Genomic DNA, 13,719 nt, shown 5'->3' on the forward strand with positions numbered 1-13,719 from the left:
ACACCCAGGACACTTATGGACAAAAACAGGTGTGTACAGTAGAACCTCAGTTGTCAAATGTAATCCATTCCGGAAGACTGTTCGGCTTCCAAAACGTTCGACAACCGAGGCGCAAGGGGCAGTCGGAGAATTGAATTGAAAAAATTGAGAAACGCACCTCAGAAGCCGTTCAACTTCTGGGGCACGTTCGGAAATGGAAGCAATTACTTCTGGGTTTTCGGCGTTCGGGTTCTGAAACGTTTGGCTTGCAAGACGCTCGAAAACCGAGGTTCTACTGTAGCTTTCATTCTGCAAACCATAGATATTTACAGTGTTGAAAGGATAAGGCAATGTGCTCTAGAAGTGACTGTGCTACTGAGAAGAGAAATGAAAGGTTTAATTTGTTGGAAGGGCCCTAACATGTACTTGGGGAAAGGAAGTGTGTGGAAATATAAAAGCTGCTTCAAAAAAGAAAAACTTGCATGAAAATTATCAGTGGCCCAAAGAGAAAGAAAGGCAGCATGCCGAGAGCGGCTGCTTGATAGTCTGGGCAATTTACTGTGAAGTGCCACTTGTACAAGGCACACCACAGCGCCATTGGCTTGAAAGGTTAATGACTGCGGCAATCACAGTTTCATTTTGCAGCAAATGGAGATGACAGGAAAGCCAGCTACAAAATGGCGCTCCCCTACTGTGATGGCAGTTTGGCAATGATTCATCAGCAATGGTACTGAAGAGTGGGAAGCTGAATATCGCTGGAGGCAGCCTCAAAAGCCTGTGGTGTTGAAGACCCTATTAAATCTATTTTTCAATTACAATGTAAAAACTATTTTTTTAAAAAAAAAATTCTCCAGATTTCTCAAGCTTTGGCATTACTCAACTCTAATACAGCTCCTCTCAGTAGCTATTTACTTATCAGGCAATTTGGAGCTCTTCAGTTCCTTTTCATTATTTCCGCTTCTTTGTACATTAGTTCCTGCCGTATAAATTTTAAATTATTACCCTATGCAAATCACACACTTATTACAACACATCCATAGCTCGTCCACTATGTATACCTCCAACCCAAATTTCAAAATATGCACTGTTCCCTCAGTTGGCGATAGCCAGAAATGGCTGTGGATAGGCTCAGATAAAAGGTAAAGGTACCACTGTCCGACTAGGGTTGTGCGCCCATCTCACTTAAGAGGCCGGGGGCCAGCGCTGTCCGAAGACACTTCCGGGTCACGTGGCCAGCATGACAAGCTGCATCTGGCGAGCCAGCACCAGCGCAGCACACGGAAACGCCATTTACCTTCCCGCTAGTAAGCGGTCCCTATTTATCTCCTTGCACCCGGGGGTGCTTTCGAACTGCTAGGTTGGCAGGCGCTGGGACCGAGCAACGGGAGCGCACCCCGTCGCGGGGATTCAAACCGCCGACCTGACGATCGGCAAGTCCTAGGCGCTGAGACTTTACCCACAGTGCCACCCGCGTCCCTAGGCTCAGATAGCTTGGCGCTATTTGATCCTCGGCCGTGTCATACCCCGTGCCAGCCAATCGGCGGGCATGGGTGGCGTGGCCTCACCTACTTAGGTCTGGCGCGGCCGAGGACCTGGTTTTCCCTACCCTCCCACCCTTTAGGCTAGGTTCTCTGACGTTGCTATGAACCTCAGTTGGTTGCCGTCAAGGGGCCTGGTAGGAATTTTTCCATCTGGCAGATTGGCTCCAGCCATTTGGTTTTCGCCTACCTTGTAGCAAACCGTCACAACTCCACGGTATGGGCGGTAGGCATTGGTGGGGGTACAGTCTATTGTTATGCAGATGAAGGGGGAGAGGGAGCGCCATCACCTTCTCCCAAATAAAGGGTAGTCCGGTAAAGGATTCCAGGGGCGTGGCCTTGTCCTAAGCCTATGGAGGTGTGAGCCCATGGCACGCCCCCACGCGGCGACACCAGGGGATGTCCTAGTTGACGTGCCTCAGCAGGACTCCTCCCACTGGTGGTTAACCCTCACCGGCCAGGCCAGTTAGTTGTAGGACCAAGCCAATACCTAAGCCAATACCGCTCAATTCCTGTAATCAATAAAGTTGTGGCCTAATTTGACCCATTAACTCGAATTCTTGTGTCCTGTGTCTTTATTTCTATGGGGGGGGGAGGCAGGAACTCGCCACGCAACATGGCTGACCTGTGTACTCAAGTAGCAGCAAGTTCACATCAGGAGATGGGTGAAGCCTTCTGCAGGGTCAACCAGGACCACTTACGTTTTTGAACCCTCTGTACAGAATCTGAAGCTCCTTCTTTGTGAATCTGCTCTGTGCTTCCAGCAGTTCGAGGGTTTCGGGTCGATGCCGGACAGTGGCCATTTCCATTTCATCTTCTACGCTGTCTGTGAGACCAAACAGAAGGAGAAGTCAGAAGAAAACAACCCATTACTTGGGAATTGATCTCCAGTGCATAAAGGATGTGGAAAATGTGGCAGAGGGGGTCTGAGAGTTGACAAAGAATATCTTTATGATCTTGCTTTTGGTAAACGTGCCACACACTTAACAGTAAGTAGAGCCCTTTGTTTATCTGGAACAGTTATAAAACCTGAAGCGTATGTAACCTGAAGCTTATGTAACCCGAGGTACCACTGTATCTGTCTGTCTGTTGGTGTCACATCTTGAACTGCTCAACTTATTTAGACCAATGGAGCTACTTTGTACTTGTATCTGTATATATCTGTACAGTGGTTACATACGCTGCAGGTTACATACGCTTCAGGTTACAGACTCTGCTAACCCAGAAATAGTACCTCAGGTTAAGAACTTTGCTTCAGGATGAGAACAGAAATCGTGCTCAGGCGGCGCAGTAGCAGCAGGAGGCCCCATTAGCTAAATTGGTGCTTCAGGTTAAGAACAGTTTCAGGTTAAGAACGGACCTCTGGAACGAATTAAGTACTTAACCTGAGGTACCACTGTATCTGCAAAAGCCTGCAAGCTGTATATATTTACAGCCAGAGTTGCTGAGCCTTATCACCTGCTGAGCTTTATCACCTGAGATTCCTGCCAAAATTGCATTCTACTACTGGAAAGAATTAGTTATAGCTACCCAATGTTGATTTTTGTTTTTATTGCCTGACCATGTGCTTTTGGACACTTCATGAGCAGGATATATATATTTTTTTAAAAAGCAAAACACCAAGGTGTGCACATAGCTATCTGTGCACATGCCCTGTCAATACTTAATAGGCATAACAGAATCAACTAATTAGAAGGCAGGGACAAACACGGAAGGGAATAAACAGTAAAGACTCCTCCTATACCAATTCAAGTATGTGTGAGTGTGGAATACTCCAGTCTAATTAAAATGTGGGGGTTGGGGGAGAGAAGCTAAATAATGTCCAAATGTAGACAAACTCCAAACGAAGGCTTGTCCCATCAGAAGAAATCAGAAGACTGACAGCAATGTTTTTCAAAATCTCAAAATTGCAGCTTTAAAAAGTTGCAGCTCTGGTTGACCATCCCTCTCTCCCTCTTTCTTTCTTTCTTTCTTTCTTTCTTTCTTTCTTTCTTTCTTTCTTTCTCAGTAATTAACTTCCCCCTCCACCTTTTCCCCAAAACGTTTTTGGAGGAGAAAAACAAGAAAAAAAATATTCTGAATCTCAGAAGCCAGAGGGATCGCTGCGCAGTGAAAGCAGCAATCCCTCTTGCTGTTCTGGCTTCTGTGATAGCTGCACAGCCTGCATTCGCTCCATAAGATGCACACACATTTCCCCTTACTTTTTAGGAGGGAAAAAGTGAGTCTTATAGAGCAAAAAATACGGTATATATATATATATATATATATATCCAGAATATTTGAAGTTTGAAAAGTTATGGGATTTAAGCAGGAAGTTACAGGATGTGCTGGTTAGAAATGAAGCAGTATAACCACTATAAAACTTTTTCAGCTACAATTAATATTGTAAGTGGGATTGTGTATAACCACCCTGAAAGAACCAGCAGCACAAATAATCATCAATGTGTAATAAAAAAAACTTCTGGTAGGACCCTTGTCCATTGTACCCAATGTGTGTACTCAAAAACAAGATCTTATCATTAAGTATGGTTACCAGGAAAGAAATCCTAGAGTCTAATGTTTACTAGACTCACTGGGATATATTTGTGAGTAAACCCGAATGGGATTTGGCTATAAATTATCTAAAATCCTAGGCCTGGTTCAACATGTTTATCACTTGATGACTGCAACGTCGAGCAATGTGCCACCACAAACCAAACATTCATATCACCTCACATCACTGCGTGTGTGAATCAGCCATAGTTATAAACCTCAGAGTTGAATGAAGAGCAAGATCATTTACAGAGCCATTTTGAAATAAGAAAAGTCTCGTTGGAAAGATTAAACCTCCAAGGATGAAAAAGGCAAAGGAGGTAGGATGACAGGATCAAGTGCAGTCGCTGCGTATGCAGTCCTAACAATTGGCATTTCACATCGTTTTATTCTGCATATGGAAAAGCTGAAACATCAGTGCAAGGATCACTTTAGACGATAGAGCTGATCAGACTTTCACTGCTATTGCTGAACAACCATAATGAACCGACTCTGGTCTGAAAAGGAAACAAACCACAATGTGGCAGAATTCAGCTATGCAGAATTCCATTATCTGGGTCACTGGGTTGTACCTGTCATACATAGAATAGGCCCATTGAATTTAATGAACATTATTTACACAGGTCCCTTAATTTCAATGGATACAGCCCTCGGTATCAAAACATCAAAAAGATGGTGGTCTAAGGAGGCAATGGGACGTTTACTAGAGCTTTCCAGCTAATCTCGATTAACAGGAACAGATGGCAATGATGATATTTAGTACCTACTGAACACTACAAGAATCATTAAAAGTACTAGGAATAACACACAACTAGTTGTTCCTCATCCTCTTAGAACAGTCAGTGTAGATCAGGCACCCCCAAACTTGGCCCTCCAGATGCTTTGGGACTACAACTCCCATCATCCCTAGCTAACAGGACCAGTGATCAGGGATGGTGGGAATTGTAGCCCCAAAACATCTGGAGGGCCAAGTTTGGGGGTGCCTGGTGTAGCTAAAACAAAATGGCAGTGGACCATTTATAGCTTGAGTCAATGGGACTTAGTCTCAAGTATGCATAAAACTGAGAATTTAATGACAGAGCATTCCATGGAAGTAGGAATAATTTTGAGAATCTGTATGCTCTGGAAACAGAGAATCATAGAATCGTAGTATTGGAAGGGTCTCTACGGGTCATCTAGTCCAGGCTTCCTCAAACTTGGCCCTCCAGATGTTTTTGGCCTACAACTCCCATGATCCCTAGCTAGCAGGACCAGTGGTCAGGGATGATGGGAATTGTAGTCTCAAGACATCTGGAGGGCTGAGTTTGAGGAAGCCTGATCTAGTCTAATCCCCTGCCAATGCAGGAATCTCAACTAAAGCATCCAAGGCAGATGGCCATAAATCTTCTGCTTCAAAACCTCCAAGAAAGGAGATTCCACCACCTTCCGAGGGAGTCTGTTCCACTATTAAACACTTCATACCACCAGAAAGCTCTTCCTGATGTTTAGTCGGAATCTCCTTTTTTGAAACTTGAATCCATTGGTTTGAGTCCTACCCACCGGAGCAAGAGAAAACCTCCTTAAATATGCTCCAAATCAGTGCTATCATTCTAGAAAAAAGAGGTGCTGGAGCTCACCCTTGTTCTCTTAGAATGGCAATGATGACCATCTAAGAGGTGTTGGAGCTAAGATCCCATGTGCTCCAGCTGAAAAAAAGCCCTGCTCGGTATGCTTTTTCAGCATTACCTTACAATGCAGTTGCACGGGTCTTCCTTTCCCACACCCCTATCCTGGCTTGCTTTTATCATGTAAAGCTGGTGCAGAGGGCTTCAGGTACAGTAGGTGTTACCCTATTTTTCGCTCCATAAGGCGCATCTGACTATAAGGCGCACCTACTTTTTTTGGGGGGGGGGGGTTCAAGGAAAAAAACACCATATTTTTTGCTCTATAAGACTCACTTCCCCCGCCCCCCCTAAAACGTAAGGGGAAATGTGTGTGCGTCTTATGGAGCGAATGCAGGTTGTGCAACTATCCCAGAAGCCAGAACAGCAAGAGGGATTGCTGCTTTCACTGCGCAGCGATCCCTCTTGCTGTTCTGGCTTCTGAGATTCAGAATTTTTGTTTGTTTGTTTTTCTCCTCCAAAAACTAGGTGCGTCTTGTGGTCTGGTGCGTCTTATAGAGAAAAAAATACGGTATGCGGCTCTTGGGGGCTTTTGCTGGAGGTGGGGGAAGTGAGAAAGCCTCGCTCTGTCCCTTCCCCTACCTCCCGCAAATGCCAGGGATAGCCGCACGAAACCTCCCCAGGGCAGTGGGATGAAGGCTTCCCGCTGCCCTGTGGAGGCTTCGTGGGCTACCCCAGAGCTGCTCAGGAGCTTGTGGGGCTGGCGGTGGGGGAAGCATGGCTTCCCCCCCCCAGCCCCAAAGAGCAGGTCGGGGCTGGTAGGGGAAGCCCGGGTTCCCCCCCCCAGCCCCAGGGACCACACATTCACTCCATAAGACGCACAGACATTTCCCCTTAGATTTTAAGAGGGGAAAAGTGTGTCTTATGGAGCGAAAAATACGGTATTTCCTCTCTGAAAATTGCCTCTCCCCAAAAAAAGTAAAAAAGAAAACCCAGGCAAATCTCCCTTTTATCCGTTGGGATGAAACACAGAGTGGGGTGTGTGTACGCAGTTTCGAAAAGACAAATTGCTAGGAAAGAAATGGTTAAACAAATTCTCTCCACCCCCCATTGCTTTACATAATAAGAAAGTAAGTGGGGGGATTTATCACATGAAATTCCTTCCTGAGTAAGCCATAAGTTAAGAACCTGGCACACTTATCAGACAGGAGGGTGCTGTGTGCCTTAAACCCTGTTTTGCCTGCTTAATCTGACACCTGAATCTCCCACTCCCCTAATCCATAGCTGTCAATGTTTCCCTTTTTTTAAGGGTAATTCCCTTATTCCGAATAGGATTCCTTGCAAGAAAAGGGAAAAGTTGACAGCTATGCCCTAATCCATGACTATCACTTATACCAGGGGTCAGCAAACTTTTTCAGCAGGGGGCCGGTCCACTGTCCCCCAGACCTTGTGGGGGGCCAGACTATATTTTGAAAAAGAATGAATGAATTCCTATGCCCCACAAATAACCCAGAGATGCATTTTAAATAAAAGCACACATTCTACTCATGTAAAAACACGCTGATTCCTGGACCGTCTGCGGGCCGGATTTAGAAGGCGAATGGGCCGGATCCAACACCCAGGCCTTAGCTTGCCTACCCATGACTTATACTGTTGCCCATTCAGTTAATGCCTACCTTTTTCAAGGTTAGACCCTTCTGCATCCTGTAATGTATTTGAGCTCCCAGCTAACTATCAAAAACATTTGCTTAATGCTTTTCCATTGAGGAATTCATCCTTGCATAGCTCAGAAATGAATGTACCCCAGAAGTCTTCACATCACAGTCGTTGCATCTATTTTTCTTTTCTTATGGTGTGTCTCTCCCCCCGCCCCCGATGCCAGCAATATACTTAAGCGGAAATGAAAAAGCATAATTCACAGGATTATTATTTTTTTAAGAACCCAGGGACAAAAACATCAATAAATCTGCTACCTTTTGTTTTCAGGTAATGGCTGATTCCTCTATAGAAATGTAATCTGAGCCAACATAGCAGCCAGCATTTCAGCAGACTTTTTCATGAAACCTATTCCCAATTAAAGCAACTCAATTATATCAAATCAACACTTTAGGCCCTCGTCCAACTGAATTCCCATTGACAGTAACAGATGATATTCATAACTAACACATTGCCCTGGTTTTAATGGGGCATGGCTTTGTTCTCCTAACGAAATGGTGAAGCTCTTTCAGGTGGGAAGCCACTTGGTGAAATTCTCCTCCATTCCATGAAGGCTGCTGCTAAAATTAGGCTAACAAGAGCACCAGGTGTGCGGGGTTGAGTTCCATTGCAATCACAGGTGAGGAAGGGAAGTTTAACCTTTCTTGTCCCAGCTGTGGTCCCAATGTAAAGTGTGTGTGTGTGTGCGTAAATGCACAATTTAAGGGAGTCGGCAGGAAGACCCCTGCCATACTTTCCAATGACACATTTAGCATCTGTTTGGCACTAACTTCTAGAGCGTTAATGTCACATTTACTAAAACGCCAATGACTCTGCTATGCTGTGGCACACGAAATTTAAAACGCCACTCTGAAGCTGTGGCAGCAGCCGACAGCAACATCTCTCCAAAGGGCACTTATCTGTCTGTACAATTATCCACCTTTTATACTCGTTTCCACTTTTCTCTGAAAGTTTAATTGACCCCAATCTGCAGCGACTGCAGAAGCCTGGAACTTCTGTTTCTCCCCGCTACTTAAGCATTGACAAACGAGGCTGTGTTTTGCAAGTGGCTTCCTCCAGGTCTAGCCCACTGGTCTCATGAACATTTACGGAGCTCCTTCATTTCCACTGTGCAATTAAGCTTCAGTCCTAATCAAATAAGGGACGTGGGTGGCACTGTGGGTTAAACCACAGAGCCTAGGACTTGCCGATCTGAAGGTCGGCGGTTCGAATCCCCGCGACGGGGTGAGCTCCCGTTGCTCAGTCCCTGCTCCTGCCAATCTAGCAGTTTTAAAGCACATCAAAGTGCAAGTAGATAAATAGGTACCGCTCTGGTGGGAAGGTAAATGGCGTTTCCGTGCACTGCTCTGGCTTCACCAGAAGCGGCTTAGTCATGCTGGCCACATGACTCGGAAGCTGTACGCCGGCTCCCTCGGCCAATAAAGCGAGATGAGCGCTGCAACCCCAGAGTGGGTCACAACTGGACCTAATGGTCAGGGGTCCCTTTATCTTTACCTTTACCTTATCAAGTATATATACGTGCAAGGAAGTCCCGCCACACAGGTCAGTGGAGCTTATTTCCAAGTTTGAAGGACCACAATCAAGTGCTGAGTTAAGACAAGCTGAGGCCCAATGATTTCAGTGACTGAGAGCTAATCTGCATATAATGCACAATCACATAGTAAAAAATGCTCCCGGGCTGTACCATTTCAGATTGCAAGTGGGGGAATCACTTGTCTGAATGTTGCCTCATATTTAAAAATCCCCACATAGAGAGAGTTGGCATGTCAGATAGAAGGTTCCAGCTTAGCCATCTTCCCCATGCGCTAGCTTCTTGAGTACCAGGAGGTTGTTTCATAGGACAGCACTTTTACCTGTCACCCCTGGTATATAACACAACATGGTACGCACCAGGAGCAGGTTCACTAAATGATGTATATACACTGGCTCTTATTCTCTGAGGTCAAACTACACATTACACTTTATGTGTAGCCTGCAGCTAAGTATGGGTTTATGTCTTACTCAAAAGAAAATGCAGAGGACATGATCTAGTTTGGGCCAGCAATGTGTGGGGACGGGAGGTTTCATACTTCCCTCCCCAGCTGAGCCCTCTCCCACCCCACCAAAAAAGAGAAACTTATATTTCTCTCTCTGTTTTTTTTTTTTTTTTTAAAAAGGCCCTATTTTAAAAAAGTTTCATTGGGGCATAGCTAGGGAATGAGGATTAAAACTTCTCTCCACATGAACTGTGATTCCGCCCCATAACTTTTAAGTAAGAAAAGATCACATACGAAGCTGCCATCTGGATATTAGATGTAATTCATGCAGAGAATCTAAGGTGTTAGGACTGGAGTGCAAGTCATTTGTGGGCTGCAAATTTCAGTAAATACATTAATATGCATCTCTAAATTTAAATAATTATTATGCACAGCACAGTGAATATTAAGATGTTCTAAATTAAAAATTAAAGGCTTTGTAGAATATGCACAATTCAAATATTTCTCATTTGCATTTGAAAATTAAATCTCCCTTTTCTGATTACAAAGGAAGGAGCAAGCACCGCTGTTCAGTATTCAAGAGGCTCACAAACTCCAGTTTTCAAGTCATGATAAACAGCCTGTGAAAATTTGCTAGAACCTGCCATGCAAGCTCAATGTCACAGGTAATCCATTTTTTAAACAGACAAGTTTATGCTCCACTAATTTGTAACTTAAAAATTTGTTCCAGAAAGAACTGATTAAATGGGTTTCCAATTTGCTTCCAACAAAATGGCAAATTGGTCACTGCAAATTATTTTCCTCAGAAGAAGAGAGTTCTAAATGCTACTATGCAAATCTATATCGCTGTCATTCTTTCAAGGTCCAGTTCCTAAAGTTTGGAGAAGCAGGATCAGTCTGTTTATAATATATATTCTTCCAATGTTGTTGTTGTTTAGTCATTTAGTTGTGTTCGACTCTTCGTGACCCCATGGACCAGAGCACGCCAGGCACTCCTGTCTTCCACGGCCTCCCACAGTTTGTTTAGACTCATGTTTGTAGCTTCGAGAACACTGTCCAACCATCTCGTCCTCTGTCGTCCCCTTTTCCTTGTGCCCTCAGTCTTTCCCAACACCAGGGTCTTTTCCAGGGCGTCTTCTCTTCTCATGAGGTGGCCAAAGTCTTGGAGCCTCAGCTTCAGGATCTGTCCTTCCAGTGAGCACTCAGGGCTGATTTCCTTCAGAATGGAGAGGTTTGATCTTCTTGCAGTCCATGGACTCTCAAGAGTCTCCTCCAGCACCATAATTCAAAAGCATCAATTCTTGGGCGATCAGCCTTCTTTATGGATTCTTCCAATAGCGTCATAAAATATTAACATTATAGACTAGGATCATTCTCCCAGAACAGTTTAAGAACTAACCCCCTGAGAAAATGGGAGAAGACTAAAACTCAGTAATGGGCACCCCCATTACTATGAAGCAGATCCACACCATACATTTAAAGCGTATCCAACACACATTTAAACCCTATCACTTCCCCCAGCGAATCCTGAGAACTGTAGTTTGTTAAGGGTGCTGAGAAAGCGTGTTCTCCATAATAGAGAGCACGTGTTGCGGTGGGGGCCAAATAGGCCACCCCACTGTTGTTGGGCAAATTGGCCACATGCTGTGATTGGGCAAGGAGTGTTGCTGGGGAGAATGTTATGTTGCTAAAGTGTGGGAGGGGTCAGAGGTCTGAAATACAGGGCACGCAGCCTGGGGCCTTCTCTTGGGCTGCGTGCACCGGATCACCCACCCACCCTCCCTGAAAAGGGGGGGGGGTTCGTTGTCCTCTGACCTTGCTATGCCTATCATGGGGTCATTTGCCTTGGGGAAGGGGCCTGGTAGGAATGTTGTCCATTTGGCTGATTGGCTGGTGCCATTTGGTTGTTGCCTACTGTGTAGCAAATCGTCACAACTTGTAAGGTTGGCGGTTAGGCATTGGTTACAATTGGTTGGTGGAGGGGTAAGTGCCTACCCCTCCAATGGTGGTGAGGAAAGGGAATTCCGTTAAAGGAATCCAGGGGCTTGCCATCCCTTTCGTCCTAGTCCCTGGCATCGGACTTGGGCAGTGCAAGCCCCAGGGGGCATGAGGGTGAAAGATGGGGGACTGATGTCCAGCTTCATTTCTCCCCAATATAGTTCTCCCTGACTGGCTTCCGCTGGAATCCGGAAGCCAGTTCTGTCCCTGGGGCAAGGACAGATAGTCATAACCAATGCCTAAGCAACCACTCACGTGTGTATTTAAATAAAGTTGTGGCCAAATTCATGCCAAAAACATGTGTGAACTGTGAGTTATTGGGGTGGCCTGGGGGACCTCGACGTGCAACTATAGCTCTGTGTGGGGAAGACCACAGTCCTCAGGATTCATTGGGAAAAACACTTGTTTTACATGTGCCCTGGATGTGCTTTAAAAGTTTGGTGCACATCTGCCCATTATCTACTGCTACAAACACTATTCTGACTGATCACAACAGGAGCTGTTTTTCTACACGTATGTTGCTCCTTTGGAGAGTTATGAATGGAGAGCCAACATCTTTGCTCTGGGCTATCTCAAGACTACAGTATATCCTAATGGTGAACTCATTCTCTAAATGTAATAATAACAACAACAATTTTTTTTTTATACCCCGCCCTTCCCAGTTCAGAAAACTGGGCTCAGGGCAGCTAACAACAAATTCAAAAAACTTAATTGATGCAACAAAAACAGCATAAAATACAGTATAAAACGTGAATAACAATAAATTCAGAATTCAAAAATCAATTTAGGGGGAAAATCCATCCAATAAACATTAGATGATCATCAGGGCTAGCTGGCTAAATTAGTCCTATTTGGGCCAGCGAGGAGACCAGGGGAGAATTAGCTGTGGGATCCCAGAGTGGGTAATCTTCATAAAAAGGGGGAGGGGGAGGGAAGGAAGGGGAATAAAAGATCAGGCTAAGTTCAAATTGAAAGCCAGGAGGAATAGTTCTGTCTTACAGGCCCTGCGGAAGGAAGTTAAATCCTGCAGGGCCCTAGTCTCATGGGACAGAGCATTCCACCAGGTCGGAGCCGTCACTGAGAAGGCCTTGGCCCTGGTGGAGGATAATCTGACTTTCCTTAGGGCCCAGGACCTCTAAACTATGATTATTCATGGACCTTAAGGTCCTCTGCAGGGCATACCAGGAGAGGCGGTCCCGTAAATACGAGGGCCCTAAGACACAAAGGGCTTTAAAAGTCAAAACCAGCACCTTAAACCTGACCTGATATTCCACCGGGAGCCAGTGCAACTGGTAAAGCACTGGGTGAATATGCTCCCATGGCAGGGACCCCGTGAGGAGCCTCGCTGCAGCATTCTGTAGCCAAAACAGCATCATCAATGCACATGAAGGAAGTATCTGCAGGCTTGGGAAAACACTACCGTATGCAAAATAACACACACACACATCCCACACACACACATCCCACACACCGAAAACAATTTAAGGTAAACATTTAAGGGGGGGGGCAGTGTGATGAGGACTGTGCATGCTCAGAATCCACAGAACCCTGGCTGTTGAGAGGGGAAAACATGAAAATCAGAAGTAGAGTGTCCTGGAAGAATTCCAGAATAGGAACATCCCATGCCACAACTATTTTCTCACAGGTCCTACTTGTTCTAATCTAAAGTGTGATGGTGAAGTATTTACCCGACATCCCCAGAACAAACCAAAGACAATTTGACCCTCCAGGGCCATATTTACGCTATTACTTCAATCAAACAGCCTCATTTACTAAGCTTTCGCCCATGTCAGGCTGGTGTGCCAGATGAACTCCTCTTTCTGGCATGGTCAGACCTGGCTATGGGGATGCATGCATGAGTTATATCACAGCTAGATTACCGTAATGTGCTCTGTGTGGGGCTGCCCTTGAAAGCCCATCCCTGAGATTTCAACTGGTGCAGAGTCCCACTGCTAAAATTCTGACTGAGGCAAAGCAGGGGGGTATGAAGTGGGGGAGGGTTGCCCTGGGTGCCACTCGGGGGGGTGTGTGTGTGACAAGATGGCCCCTACCTCCCTCCAGCTGTAGAGCAGCCGAGGGCGCACACAGTCAGTATGGGTGCTATTTGCGCAGCATCCATACAGACATCCATATGGGCTGCCTCTCGCACGGTGACCATATGGACTGCCACGTATGCACAGTCCGTAAGGGATGCTGCACACGTGTACTCCGTACAGACAACTGTATGGGTGGCACGCACAAGTGGCAGCCCATATGGAGTGCGCACGTGCGGCATCCCGTACGGAGTGCGCATGCATGGCAGCCAGTATGGTTGCCGCATGAGCAGTAGGCTGCCGCACATGTGCACTCCGTATGGGATGCCACACATGCGCACTCCGT

At 45.7% G+C, this 13,719-nt stretch overlaps 1 protein-coding gene across 12 annotated transcripts in view; it reads right to left on the bottom strand.

Moving 5' to 3' along the window:
- The window catches only part of KCNIP4 (potassium voltage-gated channel interacting protein 4), a 447,477-nt gene that overhangs the window by 38,701 nt on the left and 395,057 nt on the right, over positions 1-13,719 (bottom strand). For 11 of the 12 annotated variants that reach the window (XM_079989860.1, XM_079989865.1, XM_079989861.1 and 8 more), the window contains one exon: positions 2,219-2,343. In XM_079989860.1, the coding sequence (XP_079845986.1) occupies positions 2,219-2,343 (125 nt within the window). The remainder of the gene's footprint in view (positions 1-2,218; positions 2,344-13,719) is intronic. The other variant, XM_079989856.1, reaches the window with a different exon arrangement.

This window comes from Podarcis cretensis (assembly GCF_951804945.1).
Source record: "Podarcis cretensis genome assembly, chromosome: 9".
NCBI lineage: Eukaryota > Metazoa > Chordata > Lepidosauria > Squamata > Lacertidae > Podarcis > Podarcis cretensis.